Source organism: Lodderomyces elongisporus, chromosome 1 (assembly GCF_030384665.1).
Source record: "Lodderomyces elongisporus chromosome 1, complete sequence".
Classification (NCBI taxonomy): domain Eukaryota; kingdom Fungi; phylum Ascomycota; class Pichiomycetes; order Serinales; family Debaryomycetaceae; genus Lodderomyces; species Lodderomyces elongisporus.
In genome coordinates this window covers 345,001-369,138 of record NC_083673.1, presented here as the reverse complement: position 1 = coordinate 369,138, position 24,138 = coordinate 345,001, and the positions used below count along the sequence as shown (strand labels likewise).

The 24,138-nt window shown below is 36.5% G+C and overlaps 9 protein-coding genes across 9 annotated transcripts; 5 read left to right on the top strand and 4 right to left on the bottom strand. All coding sequences in view use genetic code 12, as the record gives it.

Annotated features, from left to right (window-relative positions):
* Positions 1-3,117: 3,117 nt before the first annotated feature.
* PTR2_1 (peptide transporter ptr2) lies at positions 3,118-5,076 on the top strand (the record flags this gene model as incomplete). The annotated part of the gene is made up of 1 exon (XM_001527553.1): positions 3,118-5,076. One exon carries the CDS (start codon positions 3,118-3,120, stop codon positions 5,074-5,076), a length of 1,959 nt encoding a protein of 652 aa, XP_001527603.2.
* A 393-nt stretch (positions 5,077-5,469) lies between these two features.
* Positions 5,470-6,480, bottom strand: PVL30_000117 (uncharacterized protein; the record flags this gene model as incomplete). The annotated part of the gene is made up of 1 exon (XM_001527552.2): positions 5,470-6,480. One exon carries the CDS (start codon positions 6,478-6,480, stop codon positions 5,470-5,472), a length of 1,011 nt encoding a protein of 336 aa, XP_001527602.2.
* Positions 6,481-9,402: 2,922 nt separating this feature from the next.
* Positions 9,403-11,130, top strand: HEM1 (mitochondrial 5-aminolevulinate synthase; the record flags this gene model as incomplete). Its single annotated transcript, XM_001527551.1, has 1 exon — positions 9,403-11,130. The coding sequence occupies one exon, from the start codon at positions 9,403-9,405 to the stop codon at positions 11,128-11,130; it is 1,728 nt and encodes a 575-aa protein (XP_001527601.1).
* A 564-nt stretch (positions 11,131-11,694) lies between these two features.
* SPC98 (Microtubule-nucleating Tub4p (gamma-tubulin) complex component) lies at positions 11,695-14,127 on the top strand (the record flags this gene model as incomplete). The annotated part of the gene is made up of 1 exon (XM_001527550.2): positions 11,695-14,127. One exon carries the CDS (start codon positions 11,695-11,697, stop codon positions 14,125-14,127), a length of 2,433 nt encoding a protein of 810 aa, XP_001527600.2.
* A 533-nt stretch (positions 14,128-14,660) lies between these two features.
* On the top strand, positions 14,661-15,569 carry PVL30_000114 (uncharacterized protein; the record flags this gene model as incomplete). Its single annotated transcript, XM_001527549.2, has 1 exon — positions 14,661-15,569. One exon carries the CDS (start codon positions 14,661-14,663, stop codon positions 15,567-15,569), a length of 909 nt encoding a protein of 302 aa, XP_001527599.2.
* Positions 15,570-15,644: 75 nt separating this feature from the next.
* Positions 15,645-18,317, bottom strand: SSL2 (DNA repair helicase RAD25; the record flags this gene model as incomplete). Its single annotated transcript, XM_001527548.2, has 1 exon — positions 15,645-18,317. The coding sequence occupies one exon, from the start codon at positions 18,315-18,317 to the stop codon at positions 15,645-15,647; it is 2,673 nt and encodes an 890-aa protein (XP_001527598.2).
* A 488-nt stretch (positions 18,318-18,805) lies between these two features.
* Positions 18,806-19,912, bottom strand: SRP40 (jun-like transcription factor; the record flags this gene model as incomplete). Its single annotated transcript, XM_001527547.2, has 1 exon — positions 18,806-19,912. The coding sequence occupies one exon, from the start codon at positions 19,910-19,912 to the stop codon at positions 18,806-18,808; it is 1,107 nt and encodes a 368-aa protein (XP_001527597.2).
* Positions 19,913-20,344: 432 nt separating this feature from the next.
* On the bottom strand, positions 20,345-21,535 carry PVL30_000111 (uncharacterized protein; the record flags this gene model as incomplete). Its single annotated transcript, XM_001527546.2, has 1 exon — positions 20,345-21,535. One exon carries the CDS (start codon positions 21,533-21,535, stop codon positions 20,345-20,347), a length of 1,191 nt encoding a protein of 396 aa, XP_001527596.1.
* Positions 21,536-22,822: 1,287 nt separating this feature from the next.
* Positions 22,823-23,758, top strand: pan6 (pantoate-beta-alanine ligase; the record flags this gene model as incomplete). Its single annotated transcript, XM_001527545.2, has 1 exon — positions 22,823-23,758. The coding sequence occupies one exon, from the start codon at positions 22,823-22,825 to the stop codon at positions 23,756-23,758; it is 936 nt and encodes a 311-aa protein (XP_001527595.2).
* Between the last annotated feature and the right edge of the window lie 380 nt (positions 23,759-24,138).

The following is a 24,138-nucleotide window of genomic DNA, read 5'->3' as shown; positions in this document are numbered from 1 at the left end:
TTGTTTAACTAAAGCCTGACGCAAACTAAAAACTAGTAAGAAAGAAAAAAATAGGTCTTTTCTTTTTTTTTTTTTTTCATTACAATATTAATTTCTAGTACAGACTATTAAAATTTATTGGAGCATTTTCTTTTTTTTTTCGCAACCTCTTTTTCTTTCCGTCGGAACTTCCACATCTACATACTACACACACATGTTAACAAAGACGAAGAAAAAAAAAATGTAGACTCTTTTTTGAAAACAGTGCCGGTATCTTGAGCTAATGGGAATTCTGCTCAGACATATTCCAAACCTTGCAAAATTCTATATTTTGCCTTTCAAACTAGTACATGTTTCCATATAAAAGGCAATTGCTGATGACTACTTGAATTTTTTTTCTCTTTTGCACGTGACATGACAAATTCTGATTATTTCGCCGTGTTGATTTAAATTGAAAGGAAAAAGGCACATAACCAGAGGCAAGTAATTGTATTCATCTCTTCTTTTGTTTTTTTTCTTTTGTTTTAAGAAACTACACATTATAGGTCAAGGCAATTATGAGTTCAATGACAAATTCACCAACAAGTGCGGGGGTGAACTAACCAGTCAATTTTAACTTCCAAACAGGATGATAAGCACGAACAGTAGGATGAGATTCACACGATATTACCAAAAGAAGAATAGTATCTTGTTGTTTGTAGCGAAGGGCAAAAGGCAATGGGCACAAGAGGAGAGGCTGATAGTGCTAACGGGTTTGGAATACGATTAAATTTGGTGACTTGTTGCCTGTGAGCAAATTATTGACCTATATCAGCCCACCCCTGCGTATTAAGAAGCATTAATGTAACATGTGGATATATATATTTTCCTCTTTGATTTTTTTTTCTTGCTGATAAAGTTCATTTGTAATAACATGGTACTGAGAGTAAGTATCATGAGAATTGCAATCATTTGCATCCTGTTTCCAACTTTATCCCTTTTGCAACTCAGAGAATAGGCAAAAAATCTAATTGAAGATGAACGGAAAAAAAAAATAAAAGTTATAAAACGATAAAAGGTTGTTATCAATATAATAGTACAAGTTGTCAGTCTTATACAAAAGCAAAGAAAGGCAAGATCGACAGACAGACAGGGAGGAGGAGAATGAGGGGGAGGAAGGGGAATACGATAAAACATTTGACACACGGCGTATTGTCGACCTTATTTGCCATAGCCCGAAAAAAAAATTCAATTAACCTCACCTCTAGATTATCAAAATAGTTGGAAATTTGCGATAAGGCGAAAACAGGTTTCTATAATAACAATTAAAACTAAATAAATTTAGGCGGACAAACTGCCACAAGTCTTTGGTTTGAAAATTAAGCGATAAGCATTGAAGCAGTTGATTAAATACAATGCTTGTGAATTTCCAGTTGTTTTGTTGTTGGTGTAATACCCTGCTCCCCCTCCCATACCCAAAAAAATTGAAATTCATTCTTATTTCACCGAAATATTCCGAAAGTCAGAGGTGCTTTAATCCAAAAAAGAAAAAAAAAAAAAAAGAAAAAAGAAAAAAGAAAAAAGTTGAGCTTCAATTTTGCTTTTTTCCGTAGCCGCCCCCCCAATTTTATGTTTTACGCCACAGAGACTTGCTGATGCTGATGCCGATGCCACTATCAGCACCAGCACCACAGTATTTGACACAGTTTTTATAACAAAGTTGTGTAGCGCATAGTCTTTAACCTCTTGAGGGAAGCAAATGTCATCACCAGTGAATTAATCAACATCTTAGTTCTATTTCTTGTTCTCTTATTTTTCCTTTATCCTTTATCCTTTCTTTTTATTTTTTAATTTTTCATTTTTCCAACAATATTCCAAAACTAAATAATTCTGAAATCATGAGACTTTGCTGAAGAGATCAAAGTGAAGAAACTGGCAATAGTTAGTTAGAGAAACAAACTGATAAGAAAACTAACTGTTTAATATTTCTGAAAAGTTGAAACCAACCTAGATAAGAGTTGGTTTCAGTTTATTCACGATTATTGAAGCTTTTCATTTGTCCTATTGTATGTACGGCACGAAATCTATTTAATTTTTTTTTCGTCTTCTTGTTCTTCTTGTTCTTCTTCTACCTTCTTCGCATTTTTACTAAATGTCAAATATCCCCCCCCTCTCCAATTTTAACTCAACATGCACAAATATTAAGTTAAAAGACCTAATAGATGACAGATCCGTGTCTTTGCGTGCGCAAGAATTGGTTCTATGTTGCAATCAACATCAATTTAAAGATAAATAAATAAAAAATTCAAAACACAATAGGTGAAATGATATGGAAAGCAAAAAAGAAGACAAATTCAAAAAAAGAACATAATTTTGGCTTTCAAAAAGCAAGTCAAAAAAAAAAAATTAAATAATTTTTTTTTTTAATTTTTTTTTTTTAATTTTCCTCATTTTTCTGGGCCTGGAAAAACATTGCTTACGTAATGCTGCGAAATTACTGTGGTTCCTATCTTTCTCAAACATGCTACTACAACTTTATCAATTTTTTCTACTAGAAAATGTTGATGAAAGAAATAGAAAACAATAAACAATAGGCGTCCAGATCTCAGTTCAACAAGGACAATATATATGTGTAAGGGTATGTGTGAGTGATACTATCAGAGCCATCTGAGACCGCTGATCAATAACATGTAGCCACAGATAAACCAAAATCTCAAAACGCCTCATCAGCCCACTGATTAACCATTGGTTTTCCGATTATTGTTCTGATACAAGATTGAATTTGATAGGGACGTTATACAATGTAACTGAAAATTCAATACAAAAAAACAAGGAAAAAAAAAAGCTACATAGATACCTATCCCTACTATATAATGGTTGGGATATTTCCAACAGTTTTGATGATTACATTATTTCTTTTCTTTTCTTTTCTTCTCTTCTCTTTTCGTTTGTTTCCTCAACAGCTTTCCCTACTTAAAGTCTAGTTTGAAGCACCAACCTTGATTCATCACAAATAACTTGCATCGCGATACACTAGCTTATACAAAAATATTTTTGAAAAAAAAGTTTTTATTAGACTTTAGTTTCTTCATCATTTTATATTTATTTTAGGTAAATTTCATTCTATATTTTTTTTTTTTTTGTGTTTTTCAGCAAAGGATGACTAGTTCGAGCAGGAGTAGATCGACTGATGAAGTTGACGAAAAGGCACAACATCTTAATGTCGTTACCAATACACAAACACTGGTGGAGGACGAGGACTATGACTATGAAGATCCGAGAAACTATAGTACATCCTATGTTGATGAGTACAATCCTAGAGGATTGAGAGTGCCCACTAAATCCGAACTGCAAACTTTGAGAAAAGTTATTGGTAATATCCAATACTCCATCATGCTTATTTTCCTTGTTGAGTTTGCTGAAAGAGCAAGTTACTATGGATCAACGGTGCTTATTTCGAATATGGTACAAAGACCAGTCCCAGTAGACAGTCCACATGGTTGGGGAGCTGTTAATCAGAATGTTCCCGGCCATGAAGATATGTCGCCTGGTGCGTTCAACCAAGGTCTTCAAGCTGCAAGTGCATTGTCCAACTTGATCACATTCTTGGCGTATGTTGTTCCGTTATTTGGTGGTTATTTTGCTGATACCAAGTTTGGAAGATGGAAAGTAATTCAATGGGGTGTTGTTTTTGGTGGTATTGCCCATGTCTTGTTTATTGTCTCTGTGGCCCCAGCAGTGATCAAGAATGGAAAAGCTGGTTTGGCTGTATGTGTTATTGCAATTATTTTCTTGGCCTTGGGAACTGGATGCATCAAAGCAAATCTTTTGCCCTTGATGCTTGATCAGTACCCTGAATCGGGAGACAGAGTTAAGGTGCTTAAAACTGGGGAAAATGTTATCATTAGTAAGGATGCTTCCTTTGAAAGAATTACCACTATGTTTTACCTCAGTATCAATATTGGTGCATTTTTCATGCTTGCCACTTCGTATTGTGAGCGTCTTGTTGGCTTTTGGTTAGCATTCTTTGTGCCGCTCGTGTTGTATTTACTTATGCCAATTGTGTTTTACGTTGTTAAACCCAAGTTGAAGTTTGAAACACCTGCTGGCTCCCACATGACCCAAATGCTCAAGATTTTGGTGATTTCATTTAGCGGCAACTTTATCAAACGTATTGTTAATGGAACATTTTGGGAATATGCAAAACCAAGCAATATGAGAGCAAGAGGCAGAGAATACTACAATAGCAAAAAGCAGACTCCAATCAATTGGACTGATCAATTGGTTATCGATGTTAAGCAAACGCTTGACTCGTGTAAGATTTTTGCCTATTTTATTATTTTCAACTTGGCAGACAATGGTTTGGGCTCAGTTGAAAACTCATTGATTGGTGCAATGAAGCTTGATGGAGTTCCAAATGACTTGTTCAACAATTTCAACCCATTAACCATTATTGTGCTTATCCCAATCCTTGATCGTCTTGTATACCCATTATTGAGGAAGTTGAAGATTCCATTTAGACCAATTTGGAAAATTGCTTTTGGGTTTATCATTTGTGCCATGTCACAAGTTGCTGGTGCCGTATTGCAACACAAGGTTTATCAACAATCACCATGTGGAAACCACAGTACAAACTGTGATCTGCCTGCCCCCATTTCTGCATGGCAAGCGCTGTCTCTTTATATTCTTGCCGCTGCAGGTGAATGTTTTGCAATGACAACGATTTACGAGCTTGCTTATACCAGAGCACCACCATCAATGAAAGGTACTGTTATGGCGTTGATGTTATTTAGTTCTGCAATCAGTGCTGCTATTTCATTGGCAATCACTCCTGCATTGAAAGATCCATACTTGGTTTGGGTGTTTGTGGCCATTGCCATTGCTACAGTTGTCGCAGCCATTGTATTATTTTTCCAATTTTTCAATTTGCACAAGGTTATGGCGGCCGAGGAAGCTGAAAGAGAGAGATTGGATAAGCTTGCCGAGGAAAACAAAATCGAAGTTGAAGGTCAAACTGAACAAGAACCACTTACATTGATTAAATCAATCAATTCCTTTGGTGATGACGACCACCCAGTAGAGGCCATTACATCGTTGAAAGCACAAGTGGGAAGGTAAACAAGCAAATAGATATGGAAAATATTTTCCACACTAACTAGTTCAATTCGTTATATAAAGTGAGTTCCATTTTTTGTTTTTATTTTATTTTTTGATTGTTAATATTATATATTATTTAGTATAATAAATTGCAACGTTGCAAAAACCGATATAATCGTTATTGTTCCTTTTTTTTTTTGAAAAGCAAAAGGTCAATAATTATCAGAAGTTACTCATTTCTTATATTTCAAAGTAATGTCATATATACTGATTTGCATAAATACATATAAACCATTCTTGCTTTTCTTTTTTCTTTTTTTCTTTTTCCTATTTTTTTCTTTTTTCCTTTTTTATTTTCATTTCAAAGTTTTTTTAAATATAGAAATATTTGTCCAGTTCTCCATCAATTTTTACTTATGGATTAAAGACAATTCTACCTTCATATTCATTCTTTCTCAACTTTTCAATATAGTCTGGCAATTCCTCCAACTTGGCTGCACGAACCATGGGCTTAACAAGTCCCTTTCCAACCAAGTCAAACACCTCCTCCAAATCGGTCGCGGTTCCCCAAAAAGTACCCAAAATACGAATCTCGCGCAAATCCAAATCTGCCAAATCAAGCGTCAACTTTGGTGCACCGAGCCCCGCGGGGATGATGCAACCTTTTGGTGCACAAAACTTTTGGCAAATGTCAAAAGTTGCTTGCACAGAAACAAAATCCAAACAAGCATCAAATGAGCCTGGCTCGGTGCCCAGTGGTAAACTCTCATAGGCAACGTCGGCACCAAACTTGACAGCTTCAGCGCGCGCGCGTTCCTTCTTGTCCAAAATAGTGACATGAGCACCAAATGCCTTGGCAACTTGCACGGCATTGCAGCCCAAGCCACCCGCGCCAACAATGAGCACCTTTGATGTTGGCCCCACACCAGCCATCTTGATTGCGTGGTATGGTGTCAATACAGCGTCAGTCGAGGCTGCAGCTACATCCGAAGGAACATTGTCAGGAATCTTAACCAAATTGCGTGGTTTTTGCACAAGCAAATATTGTTGGTATCCGCCATCTGAGCCCAAGCCATACCAATTACCAAAAGAGTGTTTACATACATTTTCAATTCCGTCGCGACAGGCTCTGCAACCACCACAACCATTTGGACCCACAGCGGCAACTCTATCACCAACATTCCATCTATCAACCTCTGGACCAACATCAACCACGGTACCGGCAATCTCATGGCCCATGACATAGTTATCACCACAATCCAAACCTTCGTAAATCACATGGAGGTCCGAGTGGCACAATCCAACAGAGTCAACCTTCATAAGCAATTGACCCACACCTGCCGACGCAACAGGTATACTCTTGTTCAATGTTAAGCCAGACGACTTATTGTAAACAAAACCATATTGGGTAGTTGGAATTGACATTTTGCAAGTATTTCTCGTTATAGATGAAGTAGTAAATGTTTTTTTTTGAGCAATTGAAGCTATTGATATAGGTTTTGCAACGAATCTTTTAAGGATTGAAATCATTCGATGGTTAGGAAACTTCTGGGAGGAAAAAGGAAGAGGAAAAGGGGGAGAAAAAGGAGGAGAAAGGAGGAGAAAGGAAGGGAGACATACAATCAAGAGGCGGGTCAAGAAGGAACACTATTTTCTTACTCTTTTATACAAAGCCGATATAGATTAATTTTGCTTTTTTAATATGTTTGCTTTGACGAGTTTTTCTTCCGAGCAACTCCTATTCCTCCCTGTTTTACCAGCCTCCTTGACCTCTTCTTCTCTTTTATTCTTTGGTTCTTTCTTTCCGGATTGTTTAGTACAAAGATTGGACTGTTTTTATCTCTCTTTTTGTTTTTTTCTTCTTCCCTAACTTTGAGTTTATCCCTAACGTGTCATTCCGTGTTGAAAATATCTTGGGAGAGTATGCAAGATCATGCATGTGCATACATCTGCCTCCCTTCCTTAATACCCGTACATATAATCTCTCTCTTACTCTCTCTCTTTTTCCTTCTCCTTTATTCTCAACAACTTTCATCATGCAATACCCCCTCTTTCCCTTTCCTTCCCTCTTATTCAATATACCACAGTCATTTCTTTTTTGATGATTGGTTTTCTTTTGGTCTTTTTTTGGTCTTATTTCTGGTATTTTTTTTTCTTTAAAAAAGGAGATAAAGTACCTAAATTGGTTTAAAGGAAGAGCACAAGTCAAGTGTAAATAAGGATAGATGGCAAATAAGTATAATATTGCAGTCCAATGTAGACTTTATTTTCTTCAACAATTGCTTGTTTAGCTTAGAAAATATATTGAAAGAAAGAAAAGAAAAGAAAAGCGTCTACTAATAATGCTCTTCTTCTTTTTCTTTTTCTTTTTTTTTGCATTTTTGCATTTTTCATTTCCTTGCTTGAGCGGTATATGGCGTGATATGCGCGGTGGCAGAAGTGATATGTGTGATTTGTGGGGATTTGTAGTGCTAAAGTTTTGTGCTCTTGAATTTGGGTACAAGGGAAGTCGAGATGAAAAGATGCCAAAACAAAACAAAGAAAAAAAAAGGAGTCCTTAGTGGTCTACAATCATAGTTTGTTCTAGAGCCTTCTCCTTTTCTATTCTCCCCGACTGAATCATACATTGATATTTCCAAAGACTAAAGGTAAAGTATGCAATCATCGCTTACTTTAGTTATTTTTCCCTTTTTTTCAATTCTTTTTAATTTAATCAATTTTTAGTATGGACATTGACACATGTATGACCAATGATATTCATAAATTTAGACATTGAAAATCACCTGGTTAATTTACATGCTAAAGACATTTGAAAATCAACAATTGAAGGATGGTCAAAGAAAACAAAATAAATTAAAAAAGACCAATTGTGTTAACTATGAGTTTGAGGAAGATGGTGTAAATCATGGTCTTTAGTATTTTCAATCCTTTAAAAGCTAGTGGCAGCACCATGGAGAACAAAGTCGAAAAAAGAATAGAAAATGATCAGTCACGTGGTTTTTTAGTTTAACCTAGACATATTTATCACGTGACACAAGTCAGCTTTTACAGTTGCAAGCAAAATAAGGAATTTAGACCAATAATAACAACATTTTCAAGAGAAAAGACAAGAAATAGACAAAGAACAGAAAAAAAAAGCAAATAGCAAAAACAAATAAGAAGACATTGCGAAAGAATTGATGTCCCATACGTGGTAAACTTTTCCACTGATATATTGTAAAAAGGATTGGAGAGAATGGAGGAGAAATAAAATGAAGAAAAAAAAAGGCAAAAGGGAAAGACTAGAAAAGAACAAATGAAGATCTCTGTCTCTTATATCCTAAAACGGAGAAATAAAGCATACTTTTCCCCAATACTACAACAAAAACTTGAAAAAGGAAAAAGAAAAAGAAAAAGAAAAACAAACCAATAACAATCAAGAACAAGGGAACACAACCAGTTCCCCACTATATGAAACTGGAAAGACTAACTTGACTACATTTAGATACATTTTACACTCTTCTCCTCATTCCTAATCATTCTTCCCCTCACTCTTCTCCTCATTCTTCCTCATTCTCCTCATTCTTCCTCATTCTTCCTCATTCTCCTCATTCTTCCTCATTCTCCTCATTCTCAACTTCTCTACTATGAATATTAAAGATTGTTTAAACCAATAAAAGTCTTTTGTAAGTCATGAAAAAAGAAAAGAAAGAAAATGGAACTTCTTTCCCTGTTCATCCAAGTATCCAATAATAAATGTAATACGCATGTGTATATGTGATTGTATATAAAGGAGCATCTCCGTATTTTATGGACTCATTTCTGACTTTGTGATTGTTATTGCAATTGGCCGGATTATCATTCGACAATTGTCTCCGTTCGCTTTCTCTCTCACGCTCTCTCTCACGCTCTCTCCTTCTCCTTCCAAAATTTCTTGTGTTTCGCCCCGTTCAAACGGAAATTGGAAAGCCAAAACAAAACAAAAAATAAAATATAAAATAAAATAAAAAATAAATATAACTAAATAAGAGAGACTACAACTGTATTATTAATTGACAGAGCAGCAGTAATAAAATCACAGTAATAGTCACAAGCTGTTGACGCATCGAAATTTTGGCACCAAAAATTTTTCTTTTTTTCTTTTCTTTTTTTGCTTCCAACTCATACGGGAAACTTTTTGTTTTTAATTCATCTTTCCAAACACACCAACCATTCTATACTTTCTAGACTGTTACTCAACACATCTAGTCAAGTATCCAAATACAGAGACTTTTACTTTTTTTTTTTTCTGTCTCTCTCCCATCATTTTATCTCTCCTTTTTTCCTTTTTTTTTGGGGTTTCTTTAATCAAACTGTGCAACATCAATTATGGAGTCCCTCATTAAAGTTTCCATGTCAGTTTGTCCATTTGTGCAATCGACTTCAGTGCAAACTTTGCGTCAAATGAGCAAAAGCTCAGGCGTTTTGGCCCAACGTGCTCGTCAATGCCCTTATATGGCCTCGGCAATCCACCAAAAGGAGTCCGCTAGAGAGTACTCACAAGCCTCAAAGCCAAGAAGTGCAACCATTAGCCAATCAAGTACTGGCTCCATGGCCACCTCTCCATCTACTCCATACCATTTTGGTAAGGATAAGTTGGTTGATGCTCAAGTCAATCTTGGCAGCAACGAGACCTCATTTGATTTCCAAGGCTTTATGAATGATGACTTGGCGAAAAAGAGAGTTGATAAATCCTATCGTTACTTTAACAATATCAACCGCTTGGCAAACGAGTTTCCAAGAGCCCATCGCACCAAGGAGGAGGATAAGGTTACTGTTTGGTGCTCAAACGATTACTTGGGAATGGGCAAAAACGAAGTCACCATAAATGAAATGAAGAGAGTTTTGGATATGTACGGTTCAGGTGCTGGTGGTACCAGAAATATTGCTGGCCACAATACCCACGCAATAAAATTGGAGTCTGAATTAGCAGCTTTGCACAAGCACGAAGCGGCATTGGTTTTCAGCTCATGCTTTGTTGCTAATGACGCTGTTTTATCCTTGTTTGGTCAAAAAATCAAGGATTTGGTTATCTTTTCAGACGCTTTAAACCACGCGTCAATGATTCAAGGTATTAGAAACTCACGCGCCAAGAAACACGTTTTCAAACACAATGATTTGGCAGATTTGGAAGAGAAGTTGGCTCAATATCCTAAATCAATTCCTAAATTGATTGCATTTGAATCAGTTTACTCCATGTGCGGTTCAATTGCACCAATTGAAGCAATTTGCGATTTGGCAGACAAGTATGGCGCTGTTACCTTTTTGGATGAAGTCCATGCCGTTGGTATGTATGGTCCTCACGGTGCTGGTGTTGCAGAACACTTGAACTTTGAAGCCCATTTGCAGGCTGGATTGTCAAATCCTGATGTGCAAACAGTTATGAGTAGAGTAGATATGGTTACTGGTACCCTCGGAAAAGCTTATGGTTGTGTTGGTGGATACATTACCGGTAAAGCAAACATGATTGACTGGTTTAGATCATATGCCCCAGGCTTTATCTTTACCACTACTTTACCTCCAGCTATCATGGCAGGTGCATCAGCCTCGATTCGCTACCAAAGAGCCACTTTGCAAGACCGTATTGCGCAACAAAAGAATACTAGATATGTTAAAAACAATATGAATCAATTGGGTTTGCCAGTCATTCCCAACCCATCGCACATTGTTCCCGTCTTGGTTGGTAATGCTGCAGATGCCAAGAGAGCTTCAGACTTGTTGTTGGAGAAACACGACATTTATGTGCAAGCAATCAACTTCCCAACAGTGCCAATTGGTGAGGAGAGATTGAGAATCACTCCAACTCCAGGTCACGGAAAGGAGATTTCCAACCATTTAATCGAGGCCGTTGACTCTGTTTTCAATGAATTGAATTTGAAAAGAATCAATGATTGGGCCAGACAAGGCGGATTATGTGGTGTTGGTCAAGAGGATGCCTCCAACATTGAGCACATGTGGACTGACGAACAATTGGCATTGACCGATGCTGATTTAAACCCAAACGTGGTTAATCCAACCATTGCTCCAGTAGGTGTCTCATCCGGTGTATCCTTGTAAGGGAGGGAGGTTTAACAAAGGAGAGACAGAAAATACAAGAGTTACATACTCTTCATTTTTTATTTTTTTACTATATTATTCTTTTTTTTTATCCGCAATAAGGAACTGTCCCTCGTATTCCTCCTTTTCTTTTTTGGCCTTGAATACTTTTTATTTTTTACATACATATATATTTGTATATGTCTTTAACAATCTTTAACAAACATTAACGATCTTTTTTTATGTCTTTCACCTTTTTATTGTTGTTTTTTATTGTATATATATATATATAGGAACGTGATTGTGTTTTGACAGGAAACGGCTAAATGAAAGCAAAACTGGAAAACTATATTGATGCAAAATTGTAAAGCCTCTATTAGTCGCGTCTACAAGAGAAGAAAGTCAAAGCACTAAAATTCAAAAAAAAAAAATAAAAAAAAAAAAAAATAAAAAATATTATTCTTGAAGAGATTGCAATTGTAAACAAACAAAACAAATAAAGAATGGAGAGCGAGTAAGTGCGTTTATATACACCAAGACCTTTTTGTAATACCATGGGATCATAATAGTTGGAAGGATTGAAGAATGAGTAGTTTAGACAAGACACAGATTGTTAAAGTATACACCTATAGACTTGCAAAGTCTCTAGTACCACTGGAACTTGGTGATGACTTTACACAAAAAATTGCCAATGATTTGTACACGGCGTTGAGTTTGCAACAACAACAACAACAACAAGAACAGGAACAAGAACAGGAACAAGAACAGGAACAAGAACAAGGAAAACAAACAAGCGACAAACTGGATATATACTCAATCATCAACAACAACAAATACAAGACCTTTTTCCTTAATGCAGATTGTAAAAAAGAATGGATAAAGTTTCAAGATGTGGTTTCTTCATTGGGTAATTTCAATTCTTTGGACCAAGTAGCCAACTATTTAATGTTTTTAGACACCTTACAAAATGAAACTAAAGAGCTTCCTCAGAAAGACGATACATCATTTGGCCCTCGCCAATCAGCTTTGCCGGATTCTCAAGACAAATTGGAAAACAAGACAATGGCTCAGATTATAAATCCACTTTTTGTTGACTCCGTTCCAGAGTCTGATATCCTAACTTTACTTCCATACACATTACGAGGGATGAACTCGAAATTGTTTGGGTTTTCGGCAAATTTTAAAAAAATACATATACCTGATAATATAGAAACTAACCACAGGGCGCTTTTGCGTCCGTTATTTGAATACGCCTTGCTACACAAGCGCTTGACGCTAGTTGTCGAAAGTAATCGTGGAACATTCCGACTGGCCATACACTCATCCTTTATTGCCTTATTGGAGAAAATCAATCAAGAATATATCAAAGATTTAAATGCCATTTTTCAAACCAAACCTTCAACAATTTTAACTGTTTACCTGAAGATTTACAACTGGATCTACGTTTTACGCTTTTTGTTTCGTACATCATTGAAATTAAAAGTATTAAACGGGCTAGATTTTATCAAATACATTCACAACTTTACTAAATATGGAGATGACAATATTCGAAATATTGCCAAAAGAGCATTTGAAGCGGTAGTCACGCCGTACTATAAAATATTAGAGTTTTGGATTATCAAGGGTGAATTAACTGATGATAATAATGAGTTTTTTATATCATTTGATGCAACAAAGAACCATTTTAATGATATTATAGTTTTCCACAACGACAAAGTCCCCGAGTTTATCTACGCAGGCGACAAGATCTTCCAGATTGGCAAGACATTGATTTTTTTAAACAAGTATTGTCGAGAACTTGAATGGGTTAATCAATATATATCCAAATATTCGTCTCGGTTGTTTTCAGATCATGACGGTGGCCTTGTCTCGATGACGATAAACCAGAGGACGTCTTTGATTGATGATGCTTACGAAGAAGTCTTGAGCTATTTTAACAAGCTCATGCATCAGAAATATGGATTGATAAAGCACTTGGATAATTTCAAGAGGTTTTACTTGTTGGGAGAAAATGATTTCATTGAGGCAGTAATGGTGAAAGGTGTCACTATTTTTGATAAACCTGCAGTCGATATCACACCGAGTCAGCTTGATAGAGTTTTAAATGAAGCAATCCAAACATCAGCTGTGAAGAATCAAAGGTTTGCTGAACGGTTAGATATGAAGATATTCACTTCAGAAGAAGGTAATTTTGGATGGGAGGCATTTTTGATCAGTTACAAAATCGACGATTTGCCATTCAGCTACTTATTTGAGGACCAAATAACACAGTATTTCAAGATGTTTCATCTACTTCGAAGAATACGCCACTTGGAGCTCTTACTTGATGCAAACTTTGTAAGATTTGCTGAGCTCAACATCGCCAATAAACGGTCCTTACAAAGACTATTGAGCAGCCAAACAAGACGCATCATCAAGCTCAATTACATGAGAAAGGTGCTCATCGATTATCTTTGTACAATATCGTCGTATTTGTCATATGACGTTATTGAAGCATCTTTCACAAACATCATTGTTGCTGATTTCTTTGCCAAAATCAATGATGATACCGAGTTGCTTCTCGACCGACTGTTTATGAAATTAGAAAAGAAACACCGCGTTAAATATAACGTGAACACATTGACAATAGATGACTTGATTAATAGTCACGCCAAATATCTCAAAAACATTGTCTACACTGATATTTTAAATGAACAAGTAGTAGGTAAGAAATCACAAGTGAGCTACATCGATCAGATCCAAAACTCATTCCAAATAATCTTTGAGTTTGTTAATGCCGAGCAAGAATATTACGAGCTTCTACAAAGTTATTTATACTTTGCTTCCCAAGAACCTCGAGATGAACAATATAAAGTAGGAGTTGAGACCGATTTGGAAAGGATTAATAGGAGAATAGAAAAGTTGTGGCATAAAGTAAGATTCGACATTTTTGAGACTGAATTTGTGCAACAGAGAAATATGCTCAAGGATGATTTGAAAGTAGATAACAATTTGCTGGAGCTAGGTTCATGTTTGTAGTAAGACATAAAAATGTCCTTTAGTTTAGGAATATATCACCAGTTTTTGTTTACTATGAGCCTATTCATCTGCGACTGATTGAGTGAGAGTGAGACAGATTTTTTGAGTAAGTGAGCGAGTGCGTACATAATTAATATAATACTTAAAGATATAGAAATACTTTTATACGTTTTTTTTTTTACCCGCCTTAGAAAGATTTTGTTTCACAATTCTGTGGTTTCTATGTAGTGAGACATCTATGACGTCGTTTTAAATACAAACAAATATAATTAACAGATAAACAGACTCACTAGATGGATACAGCCACAAACCTTTTTTGAAAACGCTTGAAGTTCTTTCCGATCTTTTGTATAAACTTTGAGTAAAATACCTATAGTAGACATCAAAAAAAGAAAAAAAGTTTAAATCATTAATTCCCCCCTTTTCCTATAGATATCCTTGTCACTCATTCATTCAATCATTTACTTTTTTATAAACAAGAAGCAAAACCACAAAAAAAAAACAAACAGAAATTACTACTTGTTAGATACCCCATGCTGACTCCCGTTGACAACGCTGCTGCATTACTGCGAATTCTTTTTAATACTTCACTGGCATCTTTATATAAACTTCCATTTCAAGATTCGTATAAAAAACACCCAGAAAAAGTCGACATAAAGAATATCAATGAAAAGGTATGGCAAGGAACTGTGCGTCTACTAGAGGAGTCAGGAGAAAGCAGCACCACACTTAGATCCATATCAATCTCAAGCTCGAAACAACAAGATAAAATCCTGGCATTCACGTCATTACGATTAAAAATTGAGTTCATCAATATTATAAATTTTGTTAGCGAGAAATTTTGGGGTGAGGTATGGTACATTCCCACTAACAAAAAAAGCAGCAAGGATAAAATCGAGGAAAAGCAGAATGGTACAGTTAAATCAATTGATGATGAAAATAGAGTTCGAATTCAAAGGATTAAAAAAATAGCACACGATGGAAAAAGCACAATTATTCCAATTGAAGGAGAAAGGAGCTGGTTTCGTGTAATTGTCCAGATTCCAGATAGTGGATTCTTTCCCGTTTTTGAAGATGAAGAAGAAGAAGAAGAAGATAATGAAGATGAAGAAGATGGAAAACTTTCCAAAATGCATAAACACAAACAAGTTGCCTTGTTGCTTAAACTAAATCTGGAATATCAGGCAGAAAAATTTAGATTCAGAATAGAGACATTTGACTCCGAATATGAGGCGGAAAAAGATAGATACTTGCGGGCCGAGTTGAAGAAAAGAGCAAAATACACTGGTGTAGATGACCTTCTGCCGAAACCGAAAGGATTAACGGGCAATAAAATTACTAAAATTAATAAAGAGGATGAGAGTGAAAATGAAGCAGAGAATGCAGAGGATGCAGAGGATGAAGGTGAAGAAGACTTTGGTGATTTCGTAAGCACCGAATAATTCAATTTTTAATAAATGTATATTCAAGTAACTAGTAAATCCTTTATTTTTTTTTTCCACATTTCGTATTCACAGCTACTTTCGTTTCTTGTACTGGTTTTGACGCAGATACAGCAGCAGTGATTGTTTCAGTTGCTGCTGCTGCTGCTGTTGTTGTTGTTGTTGTTCTTTTTTCTTATAGTACATTTTTTGAATCAATGGATGGTGTGAGTTCCTCAACTCCTTATTTTTGTTCTTGCTGTATTCGATATAAGCCATATCCTCCCCACCAGCCAAACCAGCCAACGAACCCGATGTTCTTGATGCACCACCATTTTGTTTTGAATTTTCATACCTTTGTCTTTGCTCTCTTGAAATGAAGTTCGTGTCGACATCATCTCCGATTTCAAGTCCTGCAGCATCTTCATTCTTTAGAAGTACTTGCTGCAATAGCTCACGACGTTCTCTCGCCGAAGCGTATGCCAAATCAGGAAGTTGCTCCATACCACTAAGATGGGTAATAACTTTAAAAGCGTATCCCTGATCCACCAAAAAGGCTTGCCTTTTTGTTGAGTAATACATTTCCTGCGTATCTTTGGAGACAAGCGAATAGAAAAATGCATTAAAACCTTCATCATTACGTCTCTTGGCTCGCAAAATACGACCCAATCTTTGCGCTTCTTGTCTTCTTGATCCATAATGTGACGATATTTGAATCAAACATGTAGCCTCTGGCAAGTCAATGGAAGTGTCACCCACCTTGGAAAGAAAAATCGTGTTAATTTGGTCATTATGTTGAAAATTTTGCAAAATTTTCATTCTTTCTTGTTGTGGCGTCGATCCAAAGATAAAAGGTTTGCCCAACTTCAAAGCATATTCTTGCAATGCATAAACATTATCACTAAACACAATAATTTTATCTCCACGTTTCTCATGGTAGTGGATAAGAAATTGACAAGCTTGAAATTTGGTAGGATTCATAATATACAAAAGCATTCTTTTTCTTGCACTTTCCCTCAAGTACTCCTGATAAAATTCGGCGGTCATTGGACACCACACTTCGGCACATTGCACATTTGCAATGTGGCCCTTTTGTGCCAAATCCATCCAATTGGCTTCGTATAGTTTGGGACCGATAAGGAAATTCAAATCGTCAATTTTGTCATCTTCACGCACCAACGTAGCTGTAAGACCTAGTTTGGCATGTGCTGCAATTGTAGTAACCACACGTCTAAACATATTTGCCGGCACAACATGCACTTCGTCAAGAATGATGAATCCCCATTCACGTGAACGCAAAAAATCCATCACTTTTTGTGAATCGTGTGATCTATTACGAGTGTTTGCAACCATTGAATAAGTAGATACAACCAATCCTGACTCACTGGCAAACATTTCCTTATTCTCGGAGGTGAATACAGCAACATTATCTGGTTGTATAGTGCACCATTGCAAAAACTGTTGTCTCCATTGCATCACCGAGACAGAGGATGTGCATAAAACAATAACAGATTTTCGAACGGTACAAGCCGCAGTTATACCCACCAAAGTCTTTCCCGCACCACATGGAAGAACAATGATACCAGATCTTGCTCTTCCGTTACCAAACATTTTCGACAAAGACTTTTCTTGGTACGGACGAATTTGCGTTGAAGGTTTCAAATCAATTTCCAAATCAGGGTTCCTAGCATCGTTTCTAAAATCGTATTCTTCCAACACGGGGTAATCGATTTCCTGACACCTTCGTTTAACAATTTCCACAGAGTCATGTGAGATTTCAAAAGAATGCACTGTGTCCATATCGTCGTCTTCATCACGACCACCTACAACCGAAGCAAATAAATCTTCTACTTCATTTTTTCCGTTGTTTGCTGCTGCTGCTGCTGCCGCCGCTTCTTTCGCCTTTGCTTCTTCTTCACGGTTGTTCCTTGTTCCTGGAATGTTGATATCATTTTGCGGTGGCGCAGATTGAACTAATCCATTACTGGTGACTGTATTTTCTGTTGATTGCATTCGCAATGGTCCAATAACTTCATCTTTTAGTAACATTTGCAATATATCTGCTTGTGTACTCTCTACAAAGTATCTGTTATTTTTCAAGACCAACTTAACTTTACCATACGACACTGTTGCTGCCTTGATAAATTGCACAATAGAATCTGCAACAGGCACTTTCGACAATCGATTAAGCACCGATATGATGTCATCAGTCTCTAAACCAACTGAGACAGCTGCATAAAGTGAGTATGCCGTAATTCTATATTCGTGAATATGCGAAGGACGTGAGATTGGTTCGGCAATAGTGATCAAAAAATCCTGTGCTTGTTCTGCCAAAGGCGAGAATGACTCCAAAATGATCCGCAAGTCGCTTGGTGATATCCATATTGGCCGTGAAAAGTGGTCAGGCTTCAACTTGAGGTATGAAAAGTCCGCTCTTCCAAATGACTTGGAGACGGCATCTGGAATGTAATCTGCTGGGATGTCTGGGGTGATATCTATTAAATCTTCGTCAGAGTAGTTGTTGTCATCTAAATCATTCTTTAATGCATCGACTGTAGTCTTCACTTTGGCTTTCGCTTTCTGCTTTTTACTCAGCTGATCTGCGTTGTTATTTGTGGTCTTTCTTTTACGAGAAGGGCCGGAAGCTGATCCAGCCCCAGATCCAGATCCAGATCCATATTCGAGATCATCATTGTCCTCGTAAACCTCATCTGAAAGATTATCATCATCAAATGCTGCATAATTGACTGCCTGAGCTCTGCGAGACATCCTTATATCTTTGCTATTCCAGTTTTCAAGTCAATGAAGAAATAGTAAAGAAAATCAAGAGAAAATAAAGAGGAATGGCGGAAGCTGGAGACAAATAAAGGAAACTGAAGATGACTGAAGAAGACTGAAAGGGAGTGAAAGAAGAGTGAATATTCTGTTTCGATAAAGGAATTGCCATCAGGCTCCTTCTTGTACAATATTAAAGTTAGGAGCGTACAAATAACTTGAATATTATTGCGTCGTGTACATTTCACCAAAAAAAAGAGGTGGAATACATAATAATGGGAAACTCAAGAAATTGGAACTAGTAGAAAAAGAAGGAAAAGAAGGAGAAGGAGAAGGAGAAGGAGAAGCGAGAGAGAAAATTACTACTTTTGCAACCATTCCATTACTATTTTCCATTCCTTAATCTGCTCTCTAATTTTCATGCAGATCCATACACATAATAACACATATTAATTATCGAACAAGATATTTGTTTCCTGTCATTAATCAGTGAACTTGTATGATCCAGAAGCAAGTGTAATACTACCACCTTTGTAACTACCACGCTTCATTTTGTTTTTGTTCTTTGTGAAATCTTTGCCTCTAACTTGTAACAATTTGTCACTTGCCCTTTCACCCCATGTACCAGCTGCTCCTTTGTATGTATTATCCAAAAGGGCCTGGTCCTCAAATGTAATTTTTGATCTATCTATTCTTGAAAAATGTTTTCTTTGGCCTGGTTTTAATTCTGGTTCTGGTGTCGCCGAAATTGATCGCGATTTTATGGATTCAGTAACTGATGATGATGTGGATGATGATGAAAGGTTTTCATCGATTTTGACTTTCTTTACTGTAGTAGACAGTTCCCCTTCGGATTTGCGCTTTTTGGTCTCCTTGTCTTTCTCACCCTCCTTGTCCGAGTCTGATGAAGATGAAGACGACGAAGAAGAGGAGTCGGAATCCGAGTCTGAGTCTGAGTCTGATGATGATGATGATGAAGATGAAGATGAAGAGTCGGAATCTGACTCTGAGTCTGAGCTGGAGGAGTCGGATGATGAAGATGAAGATGACTCGGAGGAAGATGATGATGAAGAAGAAGAAGAAGAAGAGGAGGAGGAGTCTGAATCCGAGTCAGAGTCTGACGAGTCGGACGAGCTGCTAGAATCCGAAGAAGATGTTTCAGAGGTTGAAGAGTCAGACTTGTCGGAAGCTTTAGTCTTTGTTTCAGTTTTCTTCTCTTTCACCTCTTTCTTTTCGTCTTCGTCTTCCTCTTCTTCTTCTTCTCCCTCGTCTGATGAAGAGGAATCCTCATCGCTGCTCGAAGAATCCTCATCGCTAGAAGAATCCTCATCGTCTCCATCGCTGCTACTCTCTGACGAGCTTGAGCTTGAACTAGAGTCAGACTCTGAGTCTGAAGAGGGAGTCTCCTTATCTTTCACGTTGCTATCATTGATAACCGTGTAAATAGCGTCTTGTGCTTTGGCATCGAGGTTAGAAACTTCCACAGCTTTGATTAACTTGGACAAAATTTTTTTGTCCAATTTTTGCAACTTTCTGTCATTTTGCAAACACTCCTTGATGTAGGTAGTGATTTCGTTCAACTTTGCCATGATTTCAATTTTAAAGGTTGGTATATATCGTATAAACAAAGTGTACTTTCGTGGTGTTCGTGATGAGATTACGGCATATAAGTTCAAATTTTATTTTATTTTTTGTCGCTTTTTTTTTTCTCCTTCTTCTTCTTTGTCTCTTTTGTTTCTTTTCTTTCTTTTTTTTTTCTCTCTTTTCTTTTTTTTTTGGGTTCTCTTTCAGTTGTAACGGATCACAAAATTGTCCATTCTTAAGAGGCTTCTAATTGCAAGTCTTGATTTTACCTTATCTCTATAACAATATGTTAATTCCTCTATATCCACTAACGTTAAATCAAGCTATAAACTGCACAAGAATAATAAATAATAATAATAATAATAAAAAAAAACGGAGAAAAGAAGTTTAGAACATAGATAGACGAGTGCAATGGCCTATCTCACAACAGTGGAGCATCAAAGCTTTACTTGGCCAATGAGATCATACCTTGTGAAAAGTTCAAATCCGTACATCTTTTCAAGATCAAAGTTCAATAAAGCTTCGTATTCTTGATCAAATATAGCTTTTTTATCACCTTTAAGTTTGGTTTCTGGCATTTCGGCAACCTCGCTCTTAAAATCAGAGTTTCGTTTGTTCAAAAAGTCCTTGATAACATCAACAATAGCATCGGGCATCTCACCTACAAGTAAATGTTCTCCATCCTTGACATCTACTCCTCCAGCAAAATATTTGGGGTCAATCGCGTTTCTGATCCAGTCTTTGCTCTCTGGTGGGTTCCACTTGGCTTTTTCTCCAATTACATGCAATACTGGTACTTTGATCAATGGCAACGCTGACATTCCTTTGTGAATTGAAACGAATGCTCCACAGTAGCCTGCCATTTGATGTGGCTTTAAGCATTTAATCTTGTATATATCATTTCCACTTTCTTTATCCTTAACTTTGATGATTTCGTCACCAATATAATCATTCAACACTTCCTTGTTGAATTTCTTGGTAAAGTTAAAGTGCTCGAAAAAGAACCTGGCATCTTCCTCAGAGTCAAACGTATCAATCATCAATTGCTGAACTTTACCAAAAATCTTTTTAAATAACTCAAAACCTTCTGGTTTCCCGTAAATGACTGCTTCAATTGGTATCACCGAGTCAAATAAGGTTTGGCCCAAGAATGCCGCATACAATGCAACAAATCCACCCATAGAATGCCCAATCAAAACATTTCTTGATTCCAAATTGTTTTTGAAATCACCAGTAGTCTTAATTTCATGCTGCATAACTTGAATAACATCTCTTGCTCCATCATCCCAAGTAAAAACGGGGCCCAATTTCCCATAATTCGCCAAGCTTGAGTCACCGTGTCCCAAAGCATCAATTGAAAGAACAGAGTCTAAGAACCATGGAACTTGTAATGATTGCGACAATTGATACAATCGTTTGATGTGGTAGTGCCAAATCGACTTGTTAAACCCAGTTCCATGACAAAAAATCAAATTGAATCGAAGCTGTGATTCTGACTTGGGTAAGGGGCAATTTGTCTTGTATTTATTGTAGACAATTTTGAGATCTTCCTCGCCAGCCAAAAGAGTACTTCCTTTGGCTCTGTAGAGATAAGCTTGTGTCTCTTTCTTTTCAAGTGTAAATGACATGGTGTTGCAAAGTATTTGAAGTTTGATTGGGAAGCTGTAATTAAAGTGTTGATTTAAACCAAAATGAATTGTTAATTTCTATTTATTCCAACTTTTGCTTTCCAGCAAAAAAAAAAACAAAAAAAGCAAAAACAAAAAGGTATAGAACGATAAAGAAAAAGGGTGAATAGTTGACACAATGCGGGGCAAATGTCTTACTAATGTATGCTTTAAACGATTCTTTTTGAATGGATGTGGATTTATTGGAAGATTTATAGTTGCTGAAGAAAAATAGTGTAATATGTACACTTGTATAACTTGATATATATATATATATTTATATTTATATATGTACCCACGGAAAGGTGTTGGAACAATATATGGTTTTAGGAAAATTTGCGGAGACTATCAAAATGGCTTTCGTATAAGGTTCCAGATAAAATTCTATTGTAAAAACTCTTGCGGGTGGAAAAGGAGGTGGAAGAGGAGGTGGAAGAGGAGGTGGAAGAGGAGGTGGAAGAGAAAGAGGAAGAGGGGAGGGGACGGGGCAATGTCTAACTGGTCTTGAGACATGTGAGTTACAGATTGTGGGGTTGAAATGTTTGTATATCCGGCAAACTTTCTTATTAATTTCAGCCTCGGTTAAGAATTGTCGGATTTAATGTCGTATATTTTTACGTCACTACAATTATAAAGTGAGAAAGAATTGGTATATACCATACATTGTGTTTAGTAGTAAATTAAGTAAATAAACCCACCACATCATTCGTACGTCACAGCTAAATTTATCTCCAAAAATTGATGCCAAAAATTTAAATGCTCAAGTCATTAAGAATGAATTTAACTTTAGCTTCTTTAAAGTGATTTTTTTTTTTTTGTTCTCTTTGTCCAACTTTTTGGCCAAGCTCAGCATAAATGAACCTGTACTTAACTCCAATTGTAACTGACCCCAATACATAGTTAATTTTGTCACCCAGTAATATCGTTTTTACCTACCTACTTCTCTCCCTCCCCTCCCCAGATTTCACTTTTCAGATCTCAGGGCCTATATTGCACTTTTTTGAATTCACCCCCCAAAAGAAGAAATAAAAAAAGAAATAAAAATAAAATAAAAAATAAAAAATAATAAAAAAAAAAAAGAAATTTTATTTTGAAAAATTTATAAACGAGTCTCGGAAGGTCATTACTCATAAATCAAATCATTTCACCCATCATTCTTTTTATCAACAACACCACTACCACCACTACCACCACTACCACCACTGTTGGCATAACTTGGAGGAAACAAAAGGGAAAGGAACCTATACTATGACAGTGTCCAACAAAATCACAATACTTAGAACAGTGCAACAAGTACGGCAATGGAGGGCACAGTCGTTCCTCAACGGACAGACTGTCGGGTTTGTCCCCACGATGGGCGCACTTCACGCTGGTCATTGTTCCCTTGTATCACAATCTTTAACAGAAAACGACAAAACTATAGTGTCGATCTTTGTCAACCCTTCGCAGTTTGCACCACACGAAGACTTGGAAGCATACCCAAGAACTCTTGATCGAGATTTAGAGATCTTGGAGCTGCAATTTCGTGAAAAACACGTTGATGCCGTCTTTGTACCCAAGATCTCCGAGATGTACCCTAATGGTATCGTGCTTGACGTAAGCAAACAAAAGGGCGCATTTGTTACGGTTCATGGATCTAGTGAACAGTTGGAAGGTGTCACTAGACCGCAGTTTTTCAGAGGTGTTGCAACCGTGGTTACCAAATTGTTGAACATTGTACAACCCACTAGAATATATTTTGGACAAAAAGACGCTCAGCAATGTGTAGTGATCAAAAACTTGGTGAGAGATTTGATTATAGACACAGAGGTTAGAGTGATGCCAACAATGAGAGAAAGCAACGGATTAGCCATGTCCTCGAGAAATGAATACCTCAGTCAGGAGATGAAGGATCGAAGCTCAGTCATATACAAAGCATTGAAAGCAGGATCAGCATTCTATAACGAAAATGTTGCAAAAGAAGACAAGGTATCTGCAAGTGAGTTGATATCCACAATCAAAAAAGTTATTGAAAAAGAGAAGGCATTTGAAATTGAGTATATTGCAGTCAGCCATCCAGACTCATTGGAAGATTTGGAATATGTTGAACTAGGAACTGGAGCAGTAGTATCATGTGCTGTTAAGGTACCAAAGGAAAATAGCACTGAAAAAGCCCGGTTAATTGACAATATCATTCTTGACTAGAAGTTAGAAGTGGAAAATTAAAAGAGCATAGTCACACATTAAAAAAAAAATAAGAAGGGGAAAAGTATTTTCTTTTTTCCAATTAAATGATTAGATGATTAGATGACAAAAAAAAGGGGGGAAAATAGTTTCATGGCTTAATGGCTTAATGGCTTAACGGCTTGATGGCCCAATGGCTTAAAGGCTCAATGGTTAAATGAATTAATGGTTAAATGTATAAATGAGTAAATAAAAGTATATAAAGAAAGTTTTTCTATAAATTAATGTGAACAATTTGTATCTACTTCTATTTTGTTTCACCTTTTTCAAATTCTCCACTTCTTTTCTTTTTCTTTTAAACATTGAAAACAAACTAGTACTTTATAACATAATATTTTTTT